This window comes from Podarcis muralis, chromosome 2, assembly GCF_964188315.1.
Source record: "Podarcis muralis chromosome 2, rPodMur119.hap1.1, whole genome shotgun sequence".
In the NCBI taxonomy this organism is placed as follows: domain Eukaryota; kingdom Metazoa; phylum Chordata; class Lepidosauria; order Squamata; family Lacertidae; genus Podarcis; species Podarcis muralis.
In genome coordinates, this window is record NC_135656.1 from 100,808,892 (window position 1) to 100,821,632 (window position 12,741).

The 12,741-nt window shown below is 43.2% G+C and overlaps 1 protein-coding gene across 24 annotated transcripts in view; it reads left to right on the forward strand.

The window, feature by feature from the left end:
* Positions 1 to 12,741, forward strand: part of CADPS (calcium dependent secretion activator) — a 337,672-nt gene that overhangs the window by 241,040 nt on the left and 83,891 nt on the right. For all 24 annotated transcript variants that reach the window (XM_077925069.1, XM_077925070.1, XM_077925077.1 and 21 more), the window contains 2 exons: positions 4,813 to 4,969; positions 6,827 to 6,968. In XM_077925069.1, the coding sequence (XP_077781195.1) occupies positions 4,813 to 4,969; positions 6,827 to 6,968 (299 nt within the window). The remainder of the gene's footprint in view (positions 1 to 4,812; positions 4,970 to 6,826; positions 6,969 to 12,741) is intronic.

A 12,741-nucleotide genomic window follows, 5' to 3' on the forward strand; every position in this document is an offset into this window, starting at 1 on the left:
AAGGGACATGCCTGCAGCGACCAGTACACACGCACATGATTCTGCTAGTCCAACGTTACCCAAGTAGAATGCAAATGGACCACTGGCGAACAGCAACCACACAGGACCCTTAGCATATGAGCCCGCCTTGACTGAAAGTAGTTATCTCTTAGAGCAGGGCTGGGGAACCTGTAGCGCTCCAGTTGCTGTTGGATTCCAGCTTCCATCAACCCCAGCCAGCATGGCCAATATGCGGAGATGATGGGAGTTGTAGTCCAGCAACACCTGGAGGGCAACAGCTTCTCCATCCTGATTTACAGAATCAACGCAAATCCATTTTGGGTTTTATAGATCAAGAAGACTGATGTGCAACAGATCAATCCTAACCCCTGACCTGAAGGAGGTTAGGATGTGGGCAGTACCTGGATCTGCTGGGATCCACTGGCAGGGCACAGGGAGCTCTGCCACCATTGAGGTTCCCACTGCACCCTCCAAAAGCATGGTCTCTAGTGGCATCCCCACCAGCGCAAACCCTTATAATGGGGTGTTTCAGCAAAGGGTTAGCTTTGCTGGCCAAGAAATCTGCTGGATCTTAAGTCGACCCAGCTACCCACAACTGGCCTGATCCAGGCCTTTCTTCTCTGCTAGCATTTAGCACTGTCTCCACCCCTCCTTCCTAGCCAGGCCAGCACAAGCAACAGTGCCACAGATGCAGCAGTGACTTGTACACTCTGTTCAGCCCTGCTGGGAATTAGGATTGCTCCGTAAAATAAGTAAGTGTAGCGTAGATTGGTGATGTTATAGATGCTATGGCCAGTTGCCTTTCCCCTTCTCCCTCCAGATTTACTGACTTTGCAGCATTAAATGGGTGGTGCTCTGGGTAAAACCACAGTGCCTAGGACTTGCCGACCGTATGGTCGGCAGTTCGAATCCCCGTGGCCGGGTGAGCTCCCGTCTTTCGGTCCCAGCTCCTGCCCACCTAGCAGTTCGAAAGCACCCTTAAAGTGCAAGTAGATAAATAGGTACCGCTTTATAGCGGGAAGGTAAACGGCGTTCTGTGTGCTGCGCTGGTGCAGGCTCGCCAGAGCAGCGATGTCACACTGGCCACGTGATCCGGAAGTGTCTGCGGACGGCGCCGGCTCCCGGCCTCTAGAGTGAGATGAGTGCACAACCCTAGAGTCTGTCAAGACTGGCCCGTACGGGCAGGGGTACCTTTAGCATTAAAAAGACAAAATGAAAACACTCCCTTCTCTTACTTTCCATGAGTTTTCATAAGTACTTTTCAGGTCACTTGAGGTTCACTGAAGACTTCACACACATCCTTACATCACTTACTGACAACCATTTAAGACAAGCAGCATGAGCACATGGGAAGGGTATTGTAGAATGCACAGTGGATTAACACACCTGTTAATGCGCACACCTGTTAATGCGCAAAAAGATTTCTTCCTAGTTCATAGTGGGTTTGTTAACAATTAGCAAGCGCACAACACTCCTCACCCCTACCTCCCCCCCTCCAAAAAACCACAGAGAACAGTGAAGATTGTCATTAAATATGTGCTGTATAATTAATTCAATTTAAGCAAAAGGGCCCTGAACTGTGTTGTTGAACAGTTGCAAAAGCTAAAGTTGCCGTTCAGATCCCAACAGACATCTTATAGCCTTTAAGTCTATGCCATTTGTCTCATTGTTCGTAAAAATTTCCCTAAGTAACAGGGCATTTCATAAGGCAGTAGCTACCATAGGCAGTCTCAGTACTGCCGTTCTCTCTCCTTATGTATGTATATGTAGGAGTATGTATATATGTATTTTACCTCCTGTGAGACATGCATATATACATGAGTTCCCATGGGTGTAGGGGGGAATTGTAGGTGTGGTGATGTAGGGAGAATACTTCCTTTCCATGCTTGGGACAAAGAAGGTAAGTAGGTGGCAAACTAAACTTTTCTGTGTTGAACTGGATTGTTGAGTAACACCATGTTACTTCTCTCATTTTGGAGAAAGAAGGAACGATATACTGTGATCACAGGGCAATAAGCTTGGCATGAATGAACAGACTTACTGAGTGCAAGCTGACTGCTACTTACAGAGTGAAAAGCATTGTTCTTCGGAAATGACCGTGATCCTTTCTTCTGAATTTCTAAAGCATTAGTTCTCTTTCTCTCTCTTTCTTTTTTTAACTCATAGGTATGTTTATTGTGTGTGGACATTATTACTGATAGGTTTCTTCCACTCCTGCCAATCCAACACAGTATTTTAGTCCAGAAGATAAAGCAAACCCTGTAAAGATAACAAAAGCAATCGATAACCTGAGCCAAACAAAGCAGAAAATTATGAACACTGTGCAATATTTTGCCAGGGAAGAAATACAGAACTTTTTAGGATTACAATCCCTTGAAATCTCTGAAAGGAATTTGATGGGCCATTGTGGAAAGCAAAATGCTGGACTAGATGAACTTTGGTGTGATCCAGCAGAACTCACCTGCATGAAATTTCCGTAACAGCTAGTCTGTTAGAATTAAATTTCCCCTGAAAATCTGGATATGATTCAAATCAGATATTTGTACAAATCAGATATCTACAAAGGCGACACAATTGCAATTACATATAAAGTAATATAGAGCTCTTAATGTTAAAGTGTCGTGGCATTATAATACTACATAGAGATTCAAATTTATATAATCTTAAACCCTCACACCATGCCTTGATATTTCATACTATGGATCCCTTGGCACATATCCACATAGGAGTTTTCTGTGGGAACCAGGACAAAAAACCAGTATCTGAACAAAGAGAGCTCCTTTGTGTCTGAATTAGCACATCAGAGGTACAATTCCTCCTGCCTTCCTCGGGACCTCCTGTTAAAAATTAATATAATCCATGTCATGGTGCACTGCTTGTAGCAAAAAAGGATGCCTGAGTAGGTTAAGGAATAGTTTAAAATGTGAAAGTTGGCAATTTGGGCCCTTCAGTGAATAATTTGAATTTGATTATCAATTTCTGTTAATGTCTCAAAAATAATGCATTGCAAAACAAAGTAGGGGTTCAGTCCATCCATTCATTTCTATTTGAACCGTTTCCCCCATCCACTGATAAAAATATACCCTTGCAATTGACATGATTAATCACTAGCCATTTCTGTTCAGTTGTATGTACTTATTCATTTTATGCACAGTGTTTCTTAGCCACCTTCCAGCAAAAATGTCCGCAAAACATTTCTAATTGAAGACATGTCTAACTGAAACAGTATAAAACAATAATTTAAAACTACATAAATTAGCAATTGGAAATCTGCTGTTAACTCCAGAAATGACTGGCAGAATAAAGAGGTCTTCATCTGCTTCTGAAAAGAGCTTGGAGAAGAATATATAGATAGTACAAAACTAAGACATTCTCAAAGTAGGCCCAATGGATTTAAGCAGTGCTTTTTTCTGTAAAAAATGTTTAGGAGTGCTCTCATTTTCCTACTTATACTGCCCCTCAATGAGGCCAAACTTAGAATCACAAAATGTTTAGGGCTATGCATACCCCTGCATTCCCCCAGAAAAAAAGCACTGGATTTAAGTCAGTTGTGGTTTTCTTGGTCCTTGATTTCAGTGGGTCTACTCTCTCTGAGTATGACCTAGTTGGATACAAACCATAGAACTCTCAGGGAAGCACATTCCATAACTCTGGGGCCACCACACAAAAGGCACTGCTCCAGTCAGATTGACAGTGTTACCTCCTCGGAGGATGGAACACAGAGCAGGACCGCATTAGCAGATTTAAAAATGACTATTTAATCAAATATACTTAGCCTTTTCCGCACTTTCAAGTCTAACTTTTTTTCTCCCCTTGGTAAATGCTAATGACATTTTTTTTTACCTTGTATAAACACTAAGCTGTTGAATAGTTTCCGTATTGCCTAACAGTTACTGCACAAGGTCCTGTTGACAACTCCACTCATACTGCATGTTCCTCAGCAGAAGTGATTTTAAACACGCATGCATGTGTTCCAAACACATTCACATCTGAGTCATGTATGATGTGAATGTCACTTCAGAAAAGCTGTACAGTGAATTCTCGAGGACCCATGCGCATGACAAAAGAGTTACTTCACTGATATTTCTTGGTTTTCAACTTTAGATTTATTTCCTGCTGTAGGCACACCTGGCTTGATGCTTGATGGTTCTTCTAATGCCAGCCTTCTAAAACTGGGTGGTAATTCTTCCATTCTAAGTGGGGAAAACCATCTTTAATTCCTTTAAAACTTAAATGAGTTAAATTAAGGTAGGGATCTTTTTTTAATTGACTGGTTGACTTTGCACTGTTAATGTGAGATGTTTTAGGGCCAGTCAGTTCCCGTGCAAGTGCTGTTCTCACATTGCAGTTGTCAGTCAGATTCTAGATGGATTTTTGATAGGATCGTGGGAAAGAAAAGGAGAAAACCCACAAACACAGTGAAGAAACTCCCAGATGTTTTATATTTTAGACAAAGAACTAGTTTACCCCTCTAGCAAATAGCATGATCTAAAAGGAATTGAATGGGTTATTGTAAACTGAACAGGCATGCATCCTCTGTTGCATTACAGATATGTAGAGGAAGTATACAGTTCTGATTCAACGCACCTGGAGAAGTTCCTGCCAAAAAGTAGCAGGGGCTTGATGGATACACCATATCTGCACTATGCTAGCATTTTGTACTGCTGTTCTCTTTACAATAAAGCTAGTTTCCAGTAGGATCCCCATTAGTAGTTGTTGTTTTCAGAATGCCTATTACACGTGCGAAAATGCACTGTGGTTTAGGAGATCACTAATACTTCTTTCACTTTTTCCCCCCTACTCCATTTAAAGGCCTTTGCTTGGTGGTCAGATTTAATGGTTGAGCATGCGGAAACCTTCCTTTCCTTGTTTGCGGTGGATATGGATGCTGCACTCGAGGTCCAGCCCCCAGATACCTGGGACAGCTTTCCACTCTTTCAACTTCTAAATGATTCGCTTCGTAGTGACTGTATGTATTGTATTTGGCCATTTAATGTTCCTTCTCTGATAGGGCAAAACAGTTGTTTTCTGGTTCTTTGTGGAATAAAAGTGGCCTTTGATCATTCATTTGACTCTCAGTGGTTTTGGAAGAAAGGTGTTAAGTTGTGGGTGAACATATCAGACGACACAGCGATTCTTCAAACAGCTCTTGTTTATTCAGAGGCCAGAACAGAACTGAACTGAAGGGCTCAGTCAGCCTGCTTAAATAGAGCTCCAGTACCACGTCACTGTAACAACTTTCTAAAACTATCCAATCACTGAACGTCACTTTCGATCCTTTATTTGCATAACTATCTACAGTATCTCCCTGCTGGCCCAGGGTGAGAACTTCAGTACATAACAAAAGGCATTATTGTTTATTCATACTCAGGGAACTATGTACCTTACATATGTAAACTCCTGTACAAAGACAGTATCAAACCTTTCTATTGCCTCATTGAAACCAGCTTATAAATGAATAACACCAGCCAGTTATGCAGTTGGTTGGTGGTACTTGTTAGCAATGCTTTTTATTAGCATGACTGTGTTGAGGCCATCAATTTCAGTAGGCAAACCTTAGCTGAATACCACTCTGTATGCATAATAAATGCAAGGGAGAACCACATGTGCCACTACAAAGTTCTTTGAAGTTTCTACTTCAGTTGCTCATGCAACCAGAAAAAGAAGTCATGTTTCAAAGAGAAAAATCAGCTTTGCTCTGTGGACAGCATGGACAGCCATAGTGAAAACGTCAAGGAAGGAATTTGCAGAAGTTTCTAATGCATGTGCAGATCACTGTGTTGGGTTTTTTTTTATTTTGTTTTGTTTATTATGGCTATCGTATCCTTCCAATTTGTTCAGTAGCTCATTGATGTAAGTTAGTGATTCCCAGCTGATGGATCAGAACTATCTAGTTAGGATGGGGAGCCTACAACCCTCCAGATCCTGTTGCACTACAATTCCCATCATTCCTGACCATCGGCTATGCTGGCTGGAGCTGATGGGAGTTAGAGTCCTGCATTGTCTAAAGAGCCACAGGTTCCCAAACTCAGATCTAGGTTGTAGGAACCTGTAGGCAGAGAGTGTAGAGCATTTCATGGCAAAAAGATGTGAGTGGGATTGGTGTGTGAAGAGGGTTGAAAGGTGAATCTTAAATAAAGACAAATGTCTGTGAAATAACATCTGAGCTTGCATCTTACAAATTTCATGATGAGCACTGGGTGCAAGCCTAAGGACATTCTATACCACAAACTTCAACCCGTTTAAGACTGCAATTAAACCCCATTGAATACAGTTGGGTATACTTCCAAGCAGACCTGCATTAGGTTGTGCTGCACATGTTGCAGTTTTCCTTCAAGGACACATGGAATCCGTAGTTCCGAAGAGCTGGATACAGGGATTTTTCATGGCATTTTCCACACTCATAAAAAAACTACAGTTCCCATGATGCCTTCGTATTCAGTTTATTTTATATGGGATCAAAGATCCAAGGATTTAAAGTGACGCATCTAAGAAAGTCTTAATCGGTACAAAGCATCTTCCGCATTTTGTACCCGGTACTAAGAACACAACTGTTTTGCTAATACCTGTGTTGCCACTAATGAGTATGATTTTATTGTTTGCTCGTTTGATGGTAATATTGCAGTTACTAGCCTCATACGAATCACTGAAATGTAGAGTAAATGGTTTGGTAGCAAATCCTTTTATTTGGCAGGACCTTTTCTAGCTGAATTGTTTTGCCCTGTAAAGTATTGTTTTGAGCTCAAAAATTAATACTGTGTGATAAATATGACAGACTGGGTTGCTGCGAAAGACTTCTTACCATGCTTTTATTTATTTATTCTAGATAATTTGTGCAATGGAAAATACCACAAACATCTTCAAGACCTGTTTGCCCCACTTGTTGTTAGATATGTCGATCTCATGGAATCCTCAATTGCACAGTCAATTCACAGGGGATTTGAGCGGGAGTCATGGGAGCCAGTAAAGTAAGGAAACCTCCTTTGATACAATTGGAGTTTTCGGGTACAAGAGGACTCATACGCAGATGAATTAGTAAAACAGTAGATGCTCTGTGAATGTTTTTTGTTTGGGTGCAAAAAAAAAATAAGGTCTTGAAAGAGAAGTCCACTGGTTTTATGGAAGACCTCATAGATACTCTGCGGTATATTATGCATTGTTAATTTTTAATTATTTGCATTCTGGAATGCAAAGGTAGAGCATGAGTGAAAGTTCTCTCATTTGTCTCTTTTCGCTCTTTATAGCCCAACTATTGAACACTTAAGCATAGTGCTGTGTTTTTCACTAAGCGATACCAGCCACTTATGATCTGACATAGGAAAAGCTGAATCGTGGGTCAGCTGGTGGTTGTAGCTTCTTTCCATATCACTCTTGCTAGTGCTTGGGATCACTTACCACACGTGAGAGAGCAGTTGACAAGTGGTAGGATTCACCTTGCTGCTTGGAAGGATGATGAAGATGGCCAAGTCACTCGGGGCTGAGAGAATTCCTTTCCAAGTATTCTGCTGATCTTTGAGTTGATAGACAGGGCCAGTGACATGGTTCCTTGCCACCTGGCTCTTGGCCTCAGCCTGCAGATAATGGCATTCCTGCAGGTGATGTGGAACAAAACTGCTAAGAAGCAGCTCCTACCCCACTGCCAGCAATGCATAAATGAACCTTACATCTAAGACTCAAGCCTAAATCCAGGTACTCAAGAGTAACTAAACTAGTTTGTGCACCTGAGCCTTATGGTTCTAAACTGCAACACTTACCGTATTTTTCGCCCCATAGGACGCACCGCCCCATAGGACGCACCTAATTTTTTGGGGGGGGGAATAAAGGGGGGGGAATTTCCCTCCCCAGGCACGGGGCAGGCACGGGGGAAGCCCGAGCTTCCCCTGACCCCAGCCCCCAGAACAGCCTGCTATCCGCAAGCCTAGGGAGCCGCACCGGTCTCCCCAGGCTTGCGGAGAGGTGCGCGAAGCCCGGGGGCACTCTTCAGCGCGCTCCAGGCTTCGGAATGCAGGCAGCTCTGCGCTACCCTCCGGAGCCCCGCGCGGCTTCGCGCCAGGATCCAGAGGGTGGCACAGAGCTGCAGGAAGCCCTGGAGTGCAGGCAGCTCCGCGCCACCCTCCAGAACCCCGCGCGGCTTCATGCCGGGATCCGGAGGGTGGCGCAGAGCTGCAGGAAGCCCAGGAAAGCCTGCATTCGCCCCATACGACGCACACACATTTCCCCTTCATTTTTGGAGGGGAAAAAGTGCGTCCTATAGGGCGAAAAATACAGTATGTTCCTTATGAGAGAAGTAGGGGAAAACTTATTCTTTTCCATATTCAATTAAGGCTGATCCCTAGTTTGGGTTACAAATGCATTATTATCGTTAATTTTGTTGTTGTTGTCATATCAAACATGTGATGGCATGTAAAAAGCCTGATCTTAGACCTGATGCCATCGAGTGGTTCTCTAATAACTGTCATGTTCCCAGTACTCGTGTGAACTGACTCTGAGTTTCTTACTGGGAAGCAATTTCTTCTTTTGCCCTACCATCAAGCAAAAAGCATTCAGGAAAAAAGATGGAAGCTTTCAGGGAAATTTGCCCACAGGTGGAATTGCGTGTTACTTGCCAAGACATGTAATGAAATGGTGAAAACCACCTCTAAGGGGCAAATGTGCTTCATGGGGAGGCTCTTTTCACCAAAGAAAACTGGTTCTTGTCTCAAAACATGTTTGGAAAATGCATTAATTAATAGTTGCACCATAAAAATTGTGTTTTACATTTTATTTTAGGCAACAATACTGAAACATATGCTTGAGAAATAGTGCACACATATATGCACTTTGTAGTTTTAAATGAATTTAGATTTTCTTTTTTCTTTTTTTAACATGCTGTTTGGTCTATTAGGTCCAAGCCAGAGTCCACAATTTATTTATTCCACATTAGTTCCATGATCTGCATAATTGAATTGTGGTTTGCAGTCACTTTTTTTTCCCTGCACATGTTCTCTTTCTTATAAAAGTCTGCTGCTTTTGAATAGCAATCTCTGTTTCTAAATTAATTCAGGGATATTTAATTGTATCACAGTCGCTTGTGCATGAAGATCTATTATTTTAGTGGTAATGGTGTGCAGGAAAGCTATGCAGGGCTTTCTCTTTATATGTTATCTTTAAAAGTTGTATAAAGGTGGATTTTTTTAGAAATGCCCTTCAAGCCTAACATGGCCACACTCCAGTAGCAACTGGCATATTGAAGTGCCATTGGTTTCAGCCAGAGACTTGAGGATGTAGTTAACTCTGCTGTTAAAATCTAAGGGAATTAAACGCGGTTGCAGGTGGTGGAGGGATTACACTCGTCTATTTATACCAATCTTTTGTCAACTTCACTAAATTCTTACACTGGATTTGTATTTAAGGGTAGGTGCCATTTTTTGATTTGCAAACGAAAATGTAAATTCATGAAGACTTTGTTGAATTTTGAATATGCTGGTGAAAAGAGAGTGATCCAAATCAGAAACAGGTGGTGTTGCTTGATGGGGAGAATGGTGCCAACAAGTGGAAGAGGAACATAGAAGCTACCTTATACTGATTTGGACCACTAGTCCATCTAGCTCAGACACCAGCCATGGTTCTCCTGGACTTCAGACGGCAGCCTCCCCCAGCCCATAACTGAAATATGAAATAAAGCAATTGCAGTAAAACAACATGGCAATTAAAACGGGAGACACCAAAGGACACCAAGGAGTGAAGATCTTTGGACTGGCCACAGAGCACTGCCACCAGACTGGGCACTCTAGTTGTGCCCTAACAAACTTGGCAACATTGCAGGCAATTCTGGAGCACACCTCACAGATCTTACATGCAGTCGCCTAACCCATCTTCTGCTGGCCCTGGTGATTCCCAGGCTATTTACTCTGGATGAGTTCTGCAAGCCAGTAGAGTTGTTCTACTGCAGGAGATTCCAGACTGCTTTACTTTTGCAAGCAGTCGTCCTATTCCATTACATCTTTGAGAAGAAAAGGCTAAGGAGTAAACCCTACACAAATCCGGAATGGAGTCTCAAATATTGTTGGATGGCATCTTATACTCCTCTTTCCGGCAACACCTGCAGCCAAGCTGGTGCCAAATGCATTGCTCTGCTTTCCTTTAGACCACACTGGCGATGCCAATAAGAGGGTCTTGTCCTCTGGGCACCCCTGGACCTCCATACACACTGCCCAGGCTTGTGCCCTGGACAGATCACTTTGGTGCTGCTAATGCAGCAAAAACAACACAGGAGGCAATACGGGCCTCTGCAGCCATAGCAGGCTCTGTCATTCTCCAGCGGTCTGACTTCACCCCTGGAGGCGCACTCCATTGTCTCTCAAGACAGACAGATGCCAACAACAACAACATCCTGTTCTAAACATCATTAAGAAGTCGTCCTGTCTTTCAGGAGGATCTACTCAGCAGCCATTTTCTCTTCTGACATAGGAAGGAGCAGGATGGACTGCCTTTTCTCCTTTCAGGACTCAGCTTGCCATATCATAGTGTGAATTACCTTCAGCTTCTCCAGGTTGTGTAGGAGGAGCTTTATTTCATTCAGAGTTCTTCCCACCTACCACTGAGACAAAGACTTGCTAATTACAGTGGTACTTTGTACGGAGAGGCTGCCTCCCTTGCTCTTGGAGTCCAGCCATAGACTGAATGCTGGGATGAGGGACCTGGGGAAGTCCAGATGTCATTGGACTCCAGCTCCCATTAGTCCCAGACAGCAAGGCCAGTAGGTATGGTAGTCCAAGAACTTTTGAAAGGCCACAGATTCCTCATCCCGGGTGCAATCACCATAAGCCAATAGTTGGAAGCCACTGCTTTAGCATATATAGGGTTTACAGCCTTAGTTAATAACAAAGCTAACAATGTGACCTCCATTCAGTGTAAATTATTATCGGCAAATATTCGCTTCCCATTCGAGAGAATTGGAGAAAAGCTTTCAACTTTATCTGCAAGAGATGCATATGTCTCACGGAGCCTTCTGCTATCTTGCTTTGAATCATTAGGTCAAATTGTGTGGATGGAATCTCATTACCTCTCGCAGGCCAAGAAGTTCTATCACAACACAGAGTCTTTAGAATAGACCTTTTGACATGCCTGCCTGCAAATCAAGGTTGAAATATATGGCACTTTATTTAACCTAACCAGATGGCTCTATAAGAAAAAAAAATCCATTGCAAAATGCTGCAAAGCACCTATGAAATTGACTCGAGCCATACATAGAGATAAGCCTTGAAAGCAACAAAGAGTCCCTACAAATGCTGTATAAATATGCCTCTCTTTGTCTTATTTTATTATTGCTATTATTTCACTCGTTCTGCAAAAGCTGCAAACCTTATCAAGGCGAGTCCTCTTGCTTTTTGAAAGGTTTGCACAGCTTGGTAACTGTGGACAAAACCATGCAGGGGAAATTAATCGAAGCAAGGCAGCAACCCTAACACAATTTTCCAAAACACTGAATATGCAAGGTAAATCTATTCTCTGGAGATTAAATGCAGACAGTCACATGAGGTAAGGGATCAAAGCAACAGCACCTTTGGACTCATTGCTCGATGAGCTCCATGGTATTCAGCAACCACCCAGATATCAATGCACTGAGGAATTTGGTCAACAGAACTTGGCTCATCTGGAGGTCAGCTACCACACAAGAAAGGGCAGCAGGACAAGCATGTTAGCTCCACCCCCATCCACATCCACTTTCATCAGCTGCCTTGAGTTGGAAGGTGACTTTCTGCCGCAGAGAGCCTCCTGTATCTATGCGTGCTTCCTGTGTGTTTTGGGGCACAGAGCAGGTAAAGCTAACATACTTGTTCTTGCTGGAGCCCGCCCCCCCCCCTCACACCTACATACAGGGCAACTTGCCTGTGTACATAATGCCTGAATAGGGCTTGTGTGTCCTTTACAGGAAATCATTTAAGGAAAATGCATTCTTTTCATTAATACTGTACTTTGATGCAATTTGATGTCATTGTTAAGATTAATGACTACCACAGAAATAAATAAATATTTTTATAAAACAAAGAAGTTCAAACCGGGAGGGGGGAGATAGGCTGTAGGCCCTGAGAAAGAGAGCATCAGTACTCACCGGAAAAGTCTTTCTCATATTTCGTCCAGCAGATGGTGCCCAGAACTTTCCATATACCGTATTTTCCCCTCTATAAGACACCCCCTATTTTGGGGGACTCAGATTTAAGAAAATGGGGGAGATAGGAGATGGTCCTATGTATAAGACACCCCCTAATTTTTAGCATTGTTTTTAGAGGGAAAACCCTAGTCTTATACATGGAAAAATACGGTATCTCTGAGGAGACCACATGTAATTGGTCTCCCCACATCTGGGGCTGTAAGGTGGTGCCTGCACCAGCCTTCCAACAGCCTTCGGAATTGGAAGTAATTGCAGGGGGTGGGGAACCAGAGGAATTTACTAAAGATGGTGGTTGTAGCTACATGCAAGGACATGGTCGTGGTGGCTAACCCCTGGTTCTTAAGGGACACAAGGTATGGCAGGAAATCCACCTCCATGCCTGAGGGGAGTCTGGGCCCACCCCAGCATGAGACCTAAAGGCTTCAAAGGAAGACGATGCCCTGGAGTACGCTTGGAATGTGGAAGGCGCAATGGACTGTAATATGCATCATGCCATGCCTCCAAGTGCGCACAGGTCCTCAGGAAAGGGCCCTGACTCCAACTGAGCCCCGGGTGCCAGAGCTCAAAAGCGATCCTCCTGAAATTGA